Source organism: Actinia tenebrosa, unplaced genomic scaffold (genome assembly GCF_029948245.1).
Source record: "Actinia tenebrosa isolate PJP-AT-01 unplaced genomic scaffold, QUT_ActTen_1.0 PGA_scaffold7__59_contigs__length_16204524, whole genome shotgun sequence".
Lineage (NCBI taxonomy): Eukaryota > Metazoa > Cnidaria > Anthozoa > Actiniaria > Actiniidae > Actinia > Actinia tenebrosa.
In genome coordinates, this window is record NW_028292584.1 from 9,504,404 (window position 1) to 9,516,970 (window position 12,567).

The window sequence follows — 12,567 nt, forward strand, 5'->3', positions numbered from 1 at the left end:
TGATTTCCATTTTATCGAAAATATAAGAAAGCTTTTTATTGGGTGATTCTCAGCGGGATTGTTCAAACTGCTGTCTTGCAACTTTATTTTGGAACACCACCAGGATTACCTTCTCATGTACAGAAGCTCCTGAGATGGAATTGGAAAATCCTTTCAAATCAACAGTATCAGACTTAATTAAGTACGATTTTTTAGACCCTCCTTCATGGAGGAATCAGGAAGAAGGTATTCCGTCGGCTCAAGAAATGATTGATCAAATCATCGACTTCAAAACGAGTTGGAGTGCTTTGATAAATGAAGCACAAGCAGATCGCATTGAAGACTTCCAAAAAAGGTTTAGGGAGAAGTATTGTGACATTAATACTGATCCTTTGAAGGAATCAGAACGGGAGAAGAAGCAAATTGAATCAACGAACATAGGGAAGTTACTCGAGTTTTTTGACAACTTCATGGAGGAACAAAGGAGGGACGAAAATCCGCTGGATAGCAATTGTGGGCTTATTGAAAAGTCCATGGTTCAAGAGGCTCACAAAATTGCTGTTCACGGTATGAAGATAAAGAAAGACAAAACACAACCAGGAGAATTCAGCACCCGGCCCAGAAATACAACTTATAAGGGAGAAGAGTATAGGTACCCATGGTACCTAGATATTGACGAAATGACCCAGGCGGTTGATCTGGTTCTGGATCGCTTTAACTCCCTTTTCTTTGATTCCACTCGCATCATTGACGAAAGAGAAAAGCTCAAAGGTATAATTAAAAGCCTAGCCTGGTTTCTTTTTGAAATCCTTGACCTGCATCCATTTGGGAATGGAAATGGTCGACTTTTTAGGTCTTTTTGTTATTATGTGTTGTCGTCCTGTGGTCTCACCATGTTTCCATGTCCCATTTACCATGCTTGTGAGGAAAGGGAAAATAATGATCATTCTTCCTGCCGTAAACCATGTAAAGACAACTATGAACAAGTATTAGTGGATGCAAGAAAATCTAAAACAAGGCATCCTGAGGAATTAGCCACAATGATCCTCGAGTCCTGCTGGAGGACATGGGATGAATTCATGAAAGAGATTTAACTATGTATTCCTGAAAAGTTGGCGTTCAGATGTTGTTGATGGCCTATACCCCTCGAGGGGTGTACCAGGCTTAGAAGGATTCCTAAAAGTGGAACTATATACCTCCCACCCCTCATTAGGAGGCAAAGGAGTCAAATATGGTTCAAATACGGTGGCCCTGAAGTGACATCAACCATGTGCTTTTTTCATTTGACCTTTCGATCTATATTGCCACTTATGTAGAAAGGTAGGTGGACAGTTATGTGGACATTTACATCGACAGTTAGGTAGATAGTTAGGTGACAGTTACGTTGACATTTAGGTGGACAGTTACATCATGTTTCAAAATGAGCTTTATTTTTTTTACCAAGGGCACTCAGCTTTTTTAGGTTGACAGTTGCCAATTAGGATTGCTATCTGCCAGCATTCACCAGGTACACATGGTTTGTACAGCCATAGTTGATAGAGGGGATATTAACCATTTTAAACACAGGTAGCCCAACTGTCCACCTTACTGTTTACATAACTGTTTACATAACTGTCAATGTAACTGTTCGCCTAATTGTTGATGTAACTGTCCACCTAAATGTTGATGTAACTGTGTATGTACTAACTGTTGATGTAACTTTCGACGTAATTGTCCACCTAACTGTCCATCTAACTGTCTCCATAACACTCCACCTAACTGTCTACATAACTGTCTACCTAACTGCCCACCTGTCTATGTAACTGTCCACCTAACTTTCTACCTATACTAACTGTCTACATAAGTGGAAATATAGAATGAAAGGTCAAATAAAGAAAGCAGATGGTTGATGTCACTTCAGGGCCACCATATTAAAATGCACCATTATAAAAGTGCTTTTGATCCATATTTTGATTAAGTGTAGCATTGATTTCGGAATCAAAAAGGACATTAATGTAATATACTTGATCTTCCTAAATCCTAAATTTATTTTCAATGTTTCATGTCATATTCTAGGCCCCTCAAAGGGACATAAGGATAGAATATTTGCTTTTAACAATGTAATGTTTAAATTCTTTCTTAAATTCATGTACGTAAAGCACCAGAGAGCTTCCTGAAATGGTGCTATAATAGAGTCAGCACTAATATGAATTTGTTTTTATAATAATAATTATTATTATCAATAGAAAATGATGTATTTCCTCGTATAAACTATTAAACATGTATGACATTTTTTTTGAAGCATTATTTGTCAGGCCCCAGGCTGATCTCTGCTAACAAACAATGCTAAGAGCCTTAACAAGCAGTCCTTCAGAAAAGGGACCTTATGACTTTCATGTTTTAAGTTTTTAGCAATTTTCTGAGTTGTTTCACAATTTATAAAGTGATCTGACAACATTAAAAACATTATGTGTTAGCCGGAAATTAACCATCAAAAAGGCTTTGACATTGACTTTGATCACTGAACCAAAATAACTTATGACGTCGTATTAATTGCTTCGCGCAATGTCTCACGGGATGGAATTCCTAAGTCGCGTCGTAGCTTTGTTCCGAACCCGAATCTGGTCGCTCAAAAATGGCGCTGAAAAAGCAGGTATTTAGATCAACTGTAGCAGATCTTATTGATTTTGAAGCAGGAGAAAACCCACCATGGAGAAAGAACACCACCCAAGCTCCTTCCACGCGAAAAATGATAAAAGAAATCGTCCAAATACGGCAGAGATGGGAGTCGAGAAGAGACACTGAGACTTGTGACGACATCAAACGACGGTTGGAGGCAAAATTCTTTTATCACTGCAATGTCGAGGAAGAACACGGGTTACAATCTGTAGATGAAATAGAAAAGTTTCTGGGAAGACCTGAAGGAGTTTTGTCTAAAGGTAATCAGTCATTATCGTTCGAGGAACAAGAAACTGTTAATCTTAGAGATGCTTATTTGTATTTGCAAAGCGAAGCGGAAGACATTGAATATCGTGGTTTGCTAGAGGAGTCGATGCTTAGACAAGTAAATAAGATTATTCTGAGAAATATTCGAAGGAAGGAATGCTATACTAAAGCAGGGTCTTACAGTAATAATCCTCGAGTAACTCTATTCCGAGGAGAAACGTATCATTACCAACAACCAGACGACATGCAAGAAGCAGTTTGTTTACTGTTGGACAGATTTAACTCTCTTTTCACGGACTCTATGAGTAAAACAGACGAAGTTGAAAAACTGCAGGGCATTTTTAAGAGTGTTGCTTGGCTAGTATTCGAACTTTTAGACTTACATCCATTTTCTGATGGAAATGGAAGACTGTGTAGGCTACTTTGTAGCTACGTTCTCTCTACTTGTACCCCTTTTCCATCCCCCATCTACAACATGTACAGCGATTCAAGCAAAAATGATTTCGAGAATGCCCTCGTGGACGCTAGAAAGTCTGAAACGAGACATCCTTGTGAACTAACGACCATGATCATTGAAAGTAACTGGGAAAGTTGGAAGAACTTGGAGAAATACTGTTTTGGCTCTTCCAAATCATGCGATCAAGCTACTCATACCTCAAGTGAAGATTCCCGAGTCACGAGTTTGGATAACTCGCATTCTCGCCCAAGCATTTTCATTGCAAGTTGTGCATGAATCTTGCAGGCATCTATGCCAAACATTCTGCTATGCGACTGAGTTGTATTACTACCATTATCGCTTACCTCAAATTTTTGTGCTTAAATAGAGCTGACGTCGACATTTTACCACAAAAAAATGATTTTTTCCATTTTCCTCGCTAAAATACCTACTCTATTTTAATATATCTTTTGCCACTAAACATGAAAACAAAGAAACCAATTTTACACCATATACCAGCTTTCCACATTTCCCTGCAATACATTTGGCCAGTAAAATTGCAAGCAATTTGTGATTGCAGCAGCAAATCTCACTACAGAGAAGTCAAAAAACTTTGACTAAGTGACAATGGTCCAGCATGCAGCACAGTAAAGCCAATCCATTTTGGATGTGTTTTTTTTCAGTTATGAAAAAATTAAAGTTTAAAATTGAAATAAAGGATACCAAACTTCTTAATTTGTTGAACAAAATTAAGAATTTTGGTTGCATTTAGTGAGTCATCATGATTTGTGTATGTGTATTTTTATTTTCCAATTTTAGACCAAATATTATTTCGTTTGTTTATCTGCAGTACAAGAGAGGACACAATAGTGGGGATGTAACTTGAACAGTCGTACTCCTAAAACATAGAAAATATAGTGTAGGTCTATTTCCTTTAGCTCCAGAATAGTTGAATAATATCCAAATTTATCATTAAGCTTTCATCTTGTTTGTTTGGTTTTCGTTGAATGACAAAACTGGACATTGTTTTCTTTGGTATTGATTTAACTTAACCTGAAGAAAATTTTGTTTCACAAATTCAATGCAAAATCATTGTGAACAATAATTTATTTATCATTATCTGCCCTCAAAACCTGAATCTTAACATTGTGGCTCACCACTGGTCATGGATTTTGTGTTAAAACCTGAGTGGGTTATAGTTGTTTGTTTGTTCTCTCTTGTACTTGGAAGGTTTTTCTCTGCAAATTCTGGAAATCAGGAGGAGAATCTGTTCCAGGGTACAATTGTATAACAAATAAGATTTAAATTTCCCTTAACCAATGGAGGAACTCTACAGTTCTGTGTGGTTGGTTATGACATCCCCCACCCATGGAAATTTTGGGGTCAGGTATAACATCCCTTGAAATCTTTGTGTATGATAAACTGATAAATCCAAGTTGTAAATCCTGAGGTTTTTTCTGTAATAGCCAGTGTTAAGGTTGAAAAACCTGTGATATAGGACATCTAATTGTCCTTTTCTGAAAATGAAATGGAAATTTAACAGCTGAGGAGCAAACCACTTATGGCAGTTATACCCAGTTATTCAGCCTTGGGATTGGTTGAGCCAGCTTACAGAGTAATATAATTCGATGCCTCGAGCAAGAGTCAAAAATGCATTGTGTTACAGACAAAGCTGTGTAGGAAACTGATTCAAAACCCCAGCCTTTAAAATCTAATTAACTAGTGTCCATATCTATACATGATCTGGGAATGACTCTGGTCAGTCTTAGTCTTTTGAGTGGATGACCAGACCAATTCCCTTTCTTGGGTGGGAGGGGATTGAGTGATGTCCACATACCAGTGTAGCATTCCTCAATGTCAAAGTCCTCAGGATACCCCCTCAGGCTCAACACAAACACGAACTGGGGCTTAATACTGATTGTTCATGAATAGAATAGGTTGGTCTGTGTTTTTAAAATTGTTTATTCTTCAACAGGTATTCCTAACATTGGTGCAGATTAGTTGGCAATCCCAATCTATTTATCATCTATCACCATTATTTTACCATCTTGAACCAGAGGTATATACATAAAGTATATACATAAAGTAACAAAAGTGGGGAGGGATGTCTGGAGAGATTTGAATGTCAACTGTGAGCTGTTCATGAGCAGATACCAGAATTTTTAGGGTGTGTGTGTGGTGGGGGGGGGGGGGGGGGGGGTGGGGGGATGGTTGCTGGCAGACATACACTACTGTTTTTTGTTTTTCACATCATTTTTCCTGCAAGAGCATGCAAAGGATGAGCACTTAACCACATTGAGGGTTAGAAACTTGAAGGAATGCATAGCTTACTTTAGGATGGGGTGTAAATGTAACTAGCCACACCCATTGCCATTCACAGCACCTTTACAGATCCACACCTTACGTACATTAGAGTCCAAAGAGACTTCCAAGATAAGGCTGATATGGAGATTATTTGACTACTTTCTCTCCAGAAGTCCCCCAACATTATTCATAAAGCTTATCATGTGATGTTTGATACCATTAGAACAATGAGGAGGCTGGTACTAGTTCCCTAAATGATACTCGACAAGGGAGATTGGCACTAGCCCAAAGATGATGCTTCTATACTACAGTTACCAAGGTAACAAGTGAAGGTATGATCATGTGACTACAGCTAAACAAAAGCCAATCAAATCTTAGTGCCTGTGACGTCATTGGATTTAGTAATAGCATTAAGGACGTTCATGGCCATTGCTCATGCGCATCCTTTCTGCGCATGTGATGAGGTCATTCAAATGTTTTGTGAGCAAAATATCAAGTTTTTTGCTTCTTGAAACTCTCATAGGTCTGAGAAACAAAGTAGATGACGACGTTTTTTGAAATTACATTATGCAACCGAACTTCAAAGGAAAAATATAAAAACTGACGTTGAGGTTAAAACGAAACCACATATTTTGTGAATAATTTGAATAAAATTTTTCACATAATATAAAGTGAAGACAACAAGTCCACACTTGTAGTAAACACAAGAGCACTTCATGTTCCTAATTTTCAAAATAAAGTTTAAATTATGTAAGCTGAATCATTAGGTCATTTTCTAAAGTTCTGCCAGGAAAATGAGGACGTTCAATTTATTCTTTTAGAATGAAATGTGGCTTTTTTGAAAGCTTTCCGTTTTTGGATGCCCGTGCGTTTTTACCGCAAAAAGATGGAACTTCCACTGCAAACTGATGGCCAAAGGAAGTCGGTGGCCTCCATTTTTTGTTAACTTATTTTACTTCTAGTACTTTCAAAGTACACTTTCACTATACTTCACCATATCTCAGCCAACTTTTTAAAAAATCTGACGATGGGATCTTTCGCGAATGAACACCTGTATGTACTCTGGCTCCTTGAGGTGGTTTGACGACTAAAGTTGTTTGCTTTAAATGCTCTATTTGTTGTCCTTCTGTGAGTACTTTTAACGAAACGGTGCCTGCACACGGACGACATGATAACGACATAATTATAAAACTAATATTACTCAAAATACGGAAAAAAAGTAGGTAACTTTTCGTGAATGTATACCTATTAAAGTAAATGTTTTATTTACCAGTATATAAGAGCAATTAACAGAACAAAAACCGATATAAAAAATGGGGGAAAGCATTGCCACATAAAACACTCTCTTTTTCCCCGTCAGTACCGTTTATTCAAGGTTGCGTGCGCATCCAACTTGACGGGCCACAAAACTGAAAAATGCAAATTCAAATTCAGTAAAAGCCAGTTTTATATTTAAAGAGGAGAATGATACATCTTATGAATTCTTATCGGAAAAATGCGCACGCAACCTTGAGAAATTGGTCTATTGAGGCGCAATTTTCTGTCTATTCTGACCACGTTTTGTTGACGAAATGCAACCGAATGCACCCGGCAACTGTCGCGGAATCGGTGCAGGTCGTATGCGAGTAGAGTTTTTGGTTGGTTTTCTCCTGTGATTCGAACGCATTTCTCCAAGTTATTCGGGTTTTTTTTTCCTTCGCGGATTAATTTGACTTCTAATTTCGAATTCGATCTGGCGTCGAGTACTTTAAGGTTTATCCTTTCTCTCTTTCATTACATTTTTTTTCTTTCCTTTCTTCATTGATTCTCTCCCTTCCTTCTCTCTCTCTTTCTCTCTCTAATTCTTTTTTCCCTGCCCGCTAAACCAAAATGTTTAAGTCATATTTGGTGACTTTGGTTTTCTCACTAGGCGCCGTGCCACTAATCACTGGAGTCAGTCAGGATACCTAGATGAAAGGGAGGTACGCCAGGATGTGACTCTGTAGGATAGGATTGCTGCTGTGCAAATAATACATGTTTTATCCATTTACTACTTCAAACAGACTAATTAAACATCCTTGCCTCACTCTGTTCACTCTTAATCAAGCAAATAGTGCAGTACATTAAAAAAATCTCACACCCTTGGAAAATCGTAACCTTGAACTCCCTATAAATTTCTTATGATGTTTTCTTTTTGTAGCCACTAGGTGGACAGTTACATCATGTTTCAAAATGAGCTTTATTTTTTTTACCAAGGGCACTCAGATTTTTTAGGTTGACAGTTGCCAATTAGGGTTGCTATCTGCCAGCATTCACCAGGTACACATGGTTTGTACAGCCATAGTTGATAGAGGGGATATTAACCATTTTAAACACAGGTAGCCCAACTGTCCACCTTACTGTTTACATAACTGTTTACATAACTGTCAATGTAACTGTTCACCTAATTGTTGACGTAATTGTCCACCTAAATGTTGATTGTAACTGTGTATGTACTAACTGTTGATGTAACTTTCGACGTAATTGTCCACCTAACTGTCCATCTAACTGTCTCATAACACTCCACCTAACTGTCTACATAACTGTCTACCTAACTGCCCACCTGTCTATGTAACTGTCCACCTAACTTTCTACCTATACAACCTGTCTACATAAGTGGAAATATAGAATGAAAGGTCAAATAAAGAAAGCAGATGGTTGATGTCACTTCAGGGCCACCATATTAAATGCACCATTATGAAAGTGCTTTTGATCCATATTTTGATTAAGTGTAGCATTGATTTCGGAATCAAAAAGGACATTAATGTAATATACTTGATCTTCCTAAATCCTAAATTTATTTTCAATGTTTCATGTCGTATTCTAGGCCCTCAAAGGGACATTTTTAGATTTGTAATTTATATGTATATTTTTATTGACAAAGGATAGAATATTTGCTTTTAACAATGTAATGTTTAAATTCTTTCTTAAATTCATGTACGTAAAGCACTAGAGAGCTTCCTGAAATGGTGCTATAATAGAGTCAGCACTAATATGAATTTGTTTTATTAATTATTATTATTATTATCAATAGAAAATGATGTATTTCCTCGTATAAACTATTAAACATGTATGACATTTTTTTTGAAGCATTATTTGTCAGGCCCCAGGCTGATCTCTGCTAACAAACAATGCTAAGAGCCTTAACAAGCAGTCCTTCAGAAAGGGACCTTATGACTTTCATGTTTTAAGTTTTTAGCAATTTTCTGAGTTGTTTCACAATTTATAAAGTGATCTGACAACATTGAAAACATTGTGTTAGCCAGAAATTAAGCATCAAAGGCTTTGACATTGACTTTGATCACTGAACCACAGGTAGCTGAAGCTTGGTTTCTGTGGTGTCATGTTATAAGGAAATGTATGGGGGTTCTTCAAAAATTTCAATAAAATCATTAAAATGTGAAACACCAAGTTTGATGGAGCCGTGTATTTCCTTCATGTATTAGAGTGGTTAGCCTGTGCTTTATTTCACATTTTAATGATTTTATTGAAATTTTTGAAGAACCCCCATACATTTCCTTATAACATGACACCACAGAAACCAAGCTTCAGCTACCTGTGGTTCAGTGATCAAAGTCATGTCAAAGCCTTTTGATGGTTAATTTCTGGCTAACACAATGTTTTCAATGTTGTCAGATCACTTTATAAATTGTGAAACAACTCAGAAAATTGCTAAAAACTTAAAACATGAAAGTCATAAGGTCCCTTTTCTGAAGGACTGCTTGTTAAGGCTCTTAGCATTGTTTGTTAGCAGAGATCAGCCTGGGGCCTGACAAATAATGCTTCAAAAAAATGTCATACATGTTTAATAGTTTATACGAGGAAATACATCATTTTCTATTGATAATAATAATAATAATTATAAAAACAAATTCATATTAGTGCTGACTCTATTATAGCACCATTTCAGGAAGCTCTCTAGTGCTTACGTACATGACATTTAAGAAAGAATTTAAACATTACATTGTTAAAAGCAAATATTCTATCCTTGTCAATAAAAATATACATATAAATTACAAATCTAAAAATGTCCCTTTGACGGGCCTAGAATACGACATGAAACATTGAAAATAAATTTAGGATTTAGGAAGATCAAGTATATTACATTAATGTCCTTTTTGATTCCGAAATCAATGCTACACTTAATCAAAATATTGGATCAAAAGCACTTTCATAATGGTGCAATTTTAATATGGTGGCCCTGAAGTGACATCAACCATCTGCTTTCTTTATTTGACCTTTCATTCTATATTTCCACTTATGTAGACAGGTTGTATAGGTAGAAAGTTAGGTGGACAGTTACATAGACAGGTGGGCAGTTAGGTAGACAGTTTATTGTAGACAGTTAGGTGGAGTGTTATGAGACAGTTAGATGGACAGTTAGGTGGACAATTACGTCGAAAGTTACATCAACAGTTAGTACATACACAGTTACATCACATTTAGGTGGGACAATTACGTCAACAATTAGGTGAACAGTTACATTGACAGTTATGTAAACAGTTATGTAAACAGTAAGGTGGACAGTTGGCTACCTGTGTTTAAAATGGTTAATATCCCCTCTATCAACTATGGCTGTACAAACCATGTTGTACCTGGTGAATGCTGGCAGATAGCAACCCTAATTGGCAACTGTCAACCTAAAAAAATCTGAGTGCCCTTGGTAAAAAAATAAAGCTCATTTTTAAACTGATGTTAACTGTCACCTAGTGGCTACAAAAAGAAAACATCATAAGAAATTTATAGGGAGTTCACGTTTACGATTTTCCAAGGGGTGTGTGAGATTTTTTTAATGTACTGCACGTATTTGCTTGATTAAGAGTGAACAGAGTGAGGCAAGGATGTTTAATTGTCTGTTTGAAGTAGTAAATGGATAAAACATGTATTATTTGCCAACAGCAGCAATCCTATCCTACAGAGTCCACATCCTGGCGTACCTCCCTTTCGAGGTATCCTGACTGACTCCAGTGATTAGTGGCACGGCGCCTAGTGAGAAAACCAAAGTCCACCAATATGACTTACACATTTTGGTTTGGCGGGCCGGAAACCAGAATTAGAGAGAGAAAGAGACGATAGAAGGCAAGGTCGATAATCAATTACGAAAGGAAAAAAAAACTGTCCATGAGAGAGAAAGGATCACCCTTAAACGTACTCGACGCAGATCGAATTCGAAATAGAAGTCAAATTAATCCGCGAGGCAAAAAAACCGAATAACTTGGGAAATGCGTTCGAATCACAGGAGAAACCAACCAAAACTCTACTGCATACGACCTGCACCGATTCCGCGACAGTTGCCGGGTGGTCATTCGGTTGCATTTCGTCACAACTGGTCAGAATAGACAGAAAATTGCGCCTCATAGACCAATTTCTCAAGGTTGCGTGCGCCATTTTTCCGATAAGAATGCATAATATGTATCATTCTTCCTCTTTAAATATAAAACTGGCTTTTACTGATTTAATTTGCTTTTCAGTTTTGTTGTCCCGTCCAGTTGGATCGCAGCGCAACCAAGGGGCGGAGGACGCGGCCGGAGACAAAAAGATTATAGTTCCTCACCTTTCCTTCCTTTGCCCACACGCGCAGTTTTTTATTTCTTCCACTTCTTTCCCCCCCCTTTTTTCTATCTTTTTTTTTCATTTTTTAATTGCTCTTAATATTACTGGAAATAAACCTTTACTTTTAATAGTTCTACATTCACAGGAACCAGTTCACCTGCCCTTTTGTTTCCGGTTATTTTGCGTCCTCTTCGTTTTTCTCCTATCTGTCGTTCTCATCCTCGCGTCCGTGTGCAGGCACCGTTCGTTAACAGACGACAGAAGACAACAAATAGAGCATTTACAGCAACATTTAGTCGCAAACCACCTCAAGGCCAATTACATCCAGGTGTTCATTCGCGAAAGATCCCCATCGTCAGATTTTTAAAATTGGCTGAGATATGGTGAAGTATAGTGTAAAGTGTACTTTGAATACTAGAAGTAAATCAGTAACCAAAAAATGGAGGCCACCGACTTCCTTGGCATCAGTTTGCCGTGAAGTTCCATCTTTTTGCGGTAAAAACGCACGGGCATCCAAAACGAAGCTTTCACAAAAAGCCACATTTCATTCTAAAAGAATAAATTGAACGTCCTCATTTTCCTGGCCAGAACTTATAAAATGACCTAATAATTCAGCTTACATAATTTAAACTTTATTTTAAAATTATGAACATGAAAATGCTCTTGGTGTTTACTACAAGTGTGGACTGTGGTCTTCACTTATATTATGTGAAAAATTTTTATTCAAATTATTCACAAAATATGTGGTTTCGTTTAACCTTCAACGTCAGTTTTTTATATTTTTCCTTTGAGTTCCGGTTGCATAATGTAATTTTCAAAAAACGTCGTCATCTACTTTGTTTTCTCAGACCTATGAGCGTTCCAGAAGCAAAAAACTTGATATTTTGTCTCACAAAACATTTGAATGACCTCATCACATGCGCAGAAAGGATGCGCAATGATGCAATGGCCATGAACGTCCTTAATGCTATTACTAAATCCAAGACGTCACGGCACTAGATTTTATTGGCTTTTGTTTAGCTGTAGTCACATGATCATACTTCACTTGTTACCTTGGTAACTGTATATAGAGCATCATCTTTGGGCTATGTCCATCTCCCTTGTCGAGTATCATTTAGGGAACTAGTACCAGCCTCCTCATGTTCTAATGGTATCAAACATCACATGATACGCTTTATGATAATGTTGTGGGACTTCTGGAGAGAAAGTTAGTCAAATAATCTCCATATCAGCCTTTCTTGGAAGTCTCTTTGGACTACTCTAATGGACGTAAGGTGTGGCGTCTGTAAAGGTGCTTTGAATGGCAATGGTGTGGCTAGTTTACATTTGTACACCTACACACCCCATCCTCA

General features: G+C 37.4%; 2 protein-coding genes across 2 annotated transcripts; both read left to right on the top strand.

Moving 5' to 3' along the window:
- The first annotated feature begins 66 nt into the window (after positions 1–66).
- Positions 67–2,252, top strand: LOC116287222 (uncharacterized). Its single transcript, XM_031693869.2, has one exon. The coding sequence runs from the start codon at positions 135–137 to the stop codon at positions 1,071–1,073; it is 939 nt and encodes a 312-aa protein (XP_031549729.2). The 5' UTR covers positions 67–134; the 3' UTR covers positions 1,074–2,252.
- Positions 2,253–2,548: 296 nt separating this feature from the next.
- LOC148905529 (uncharacterized) lies at positions 2,549–4,125 on the top strand. Its single transcript, XM_089040465.1, has one exon. It carries the CDS (start codon positions 2,594–2,596, stop codon positions 3,635–3,637), a length of 1,044 nt encoding a protein of 347 aa, XP_088896591.1. The 5' UTR covers positions 2,549–2,593; the 3' UTR covers positions 3,638–4,125.
- Positions 4,126–12,567: the final 8,442 nt, after the last annotated feature.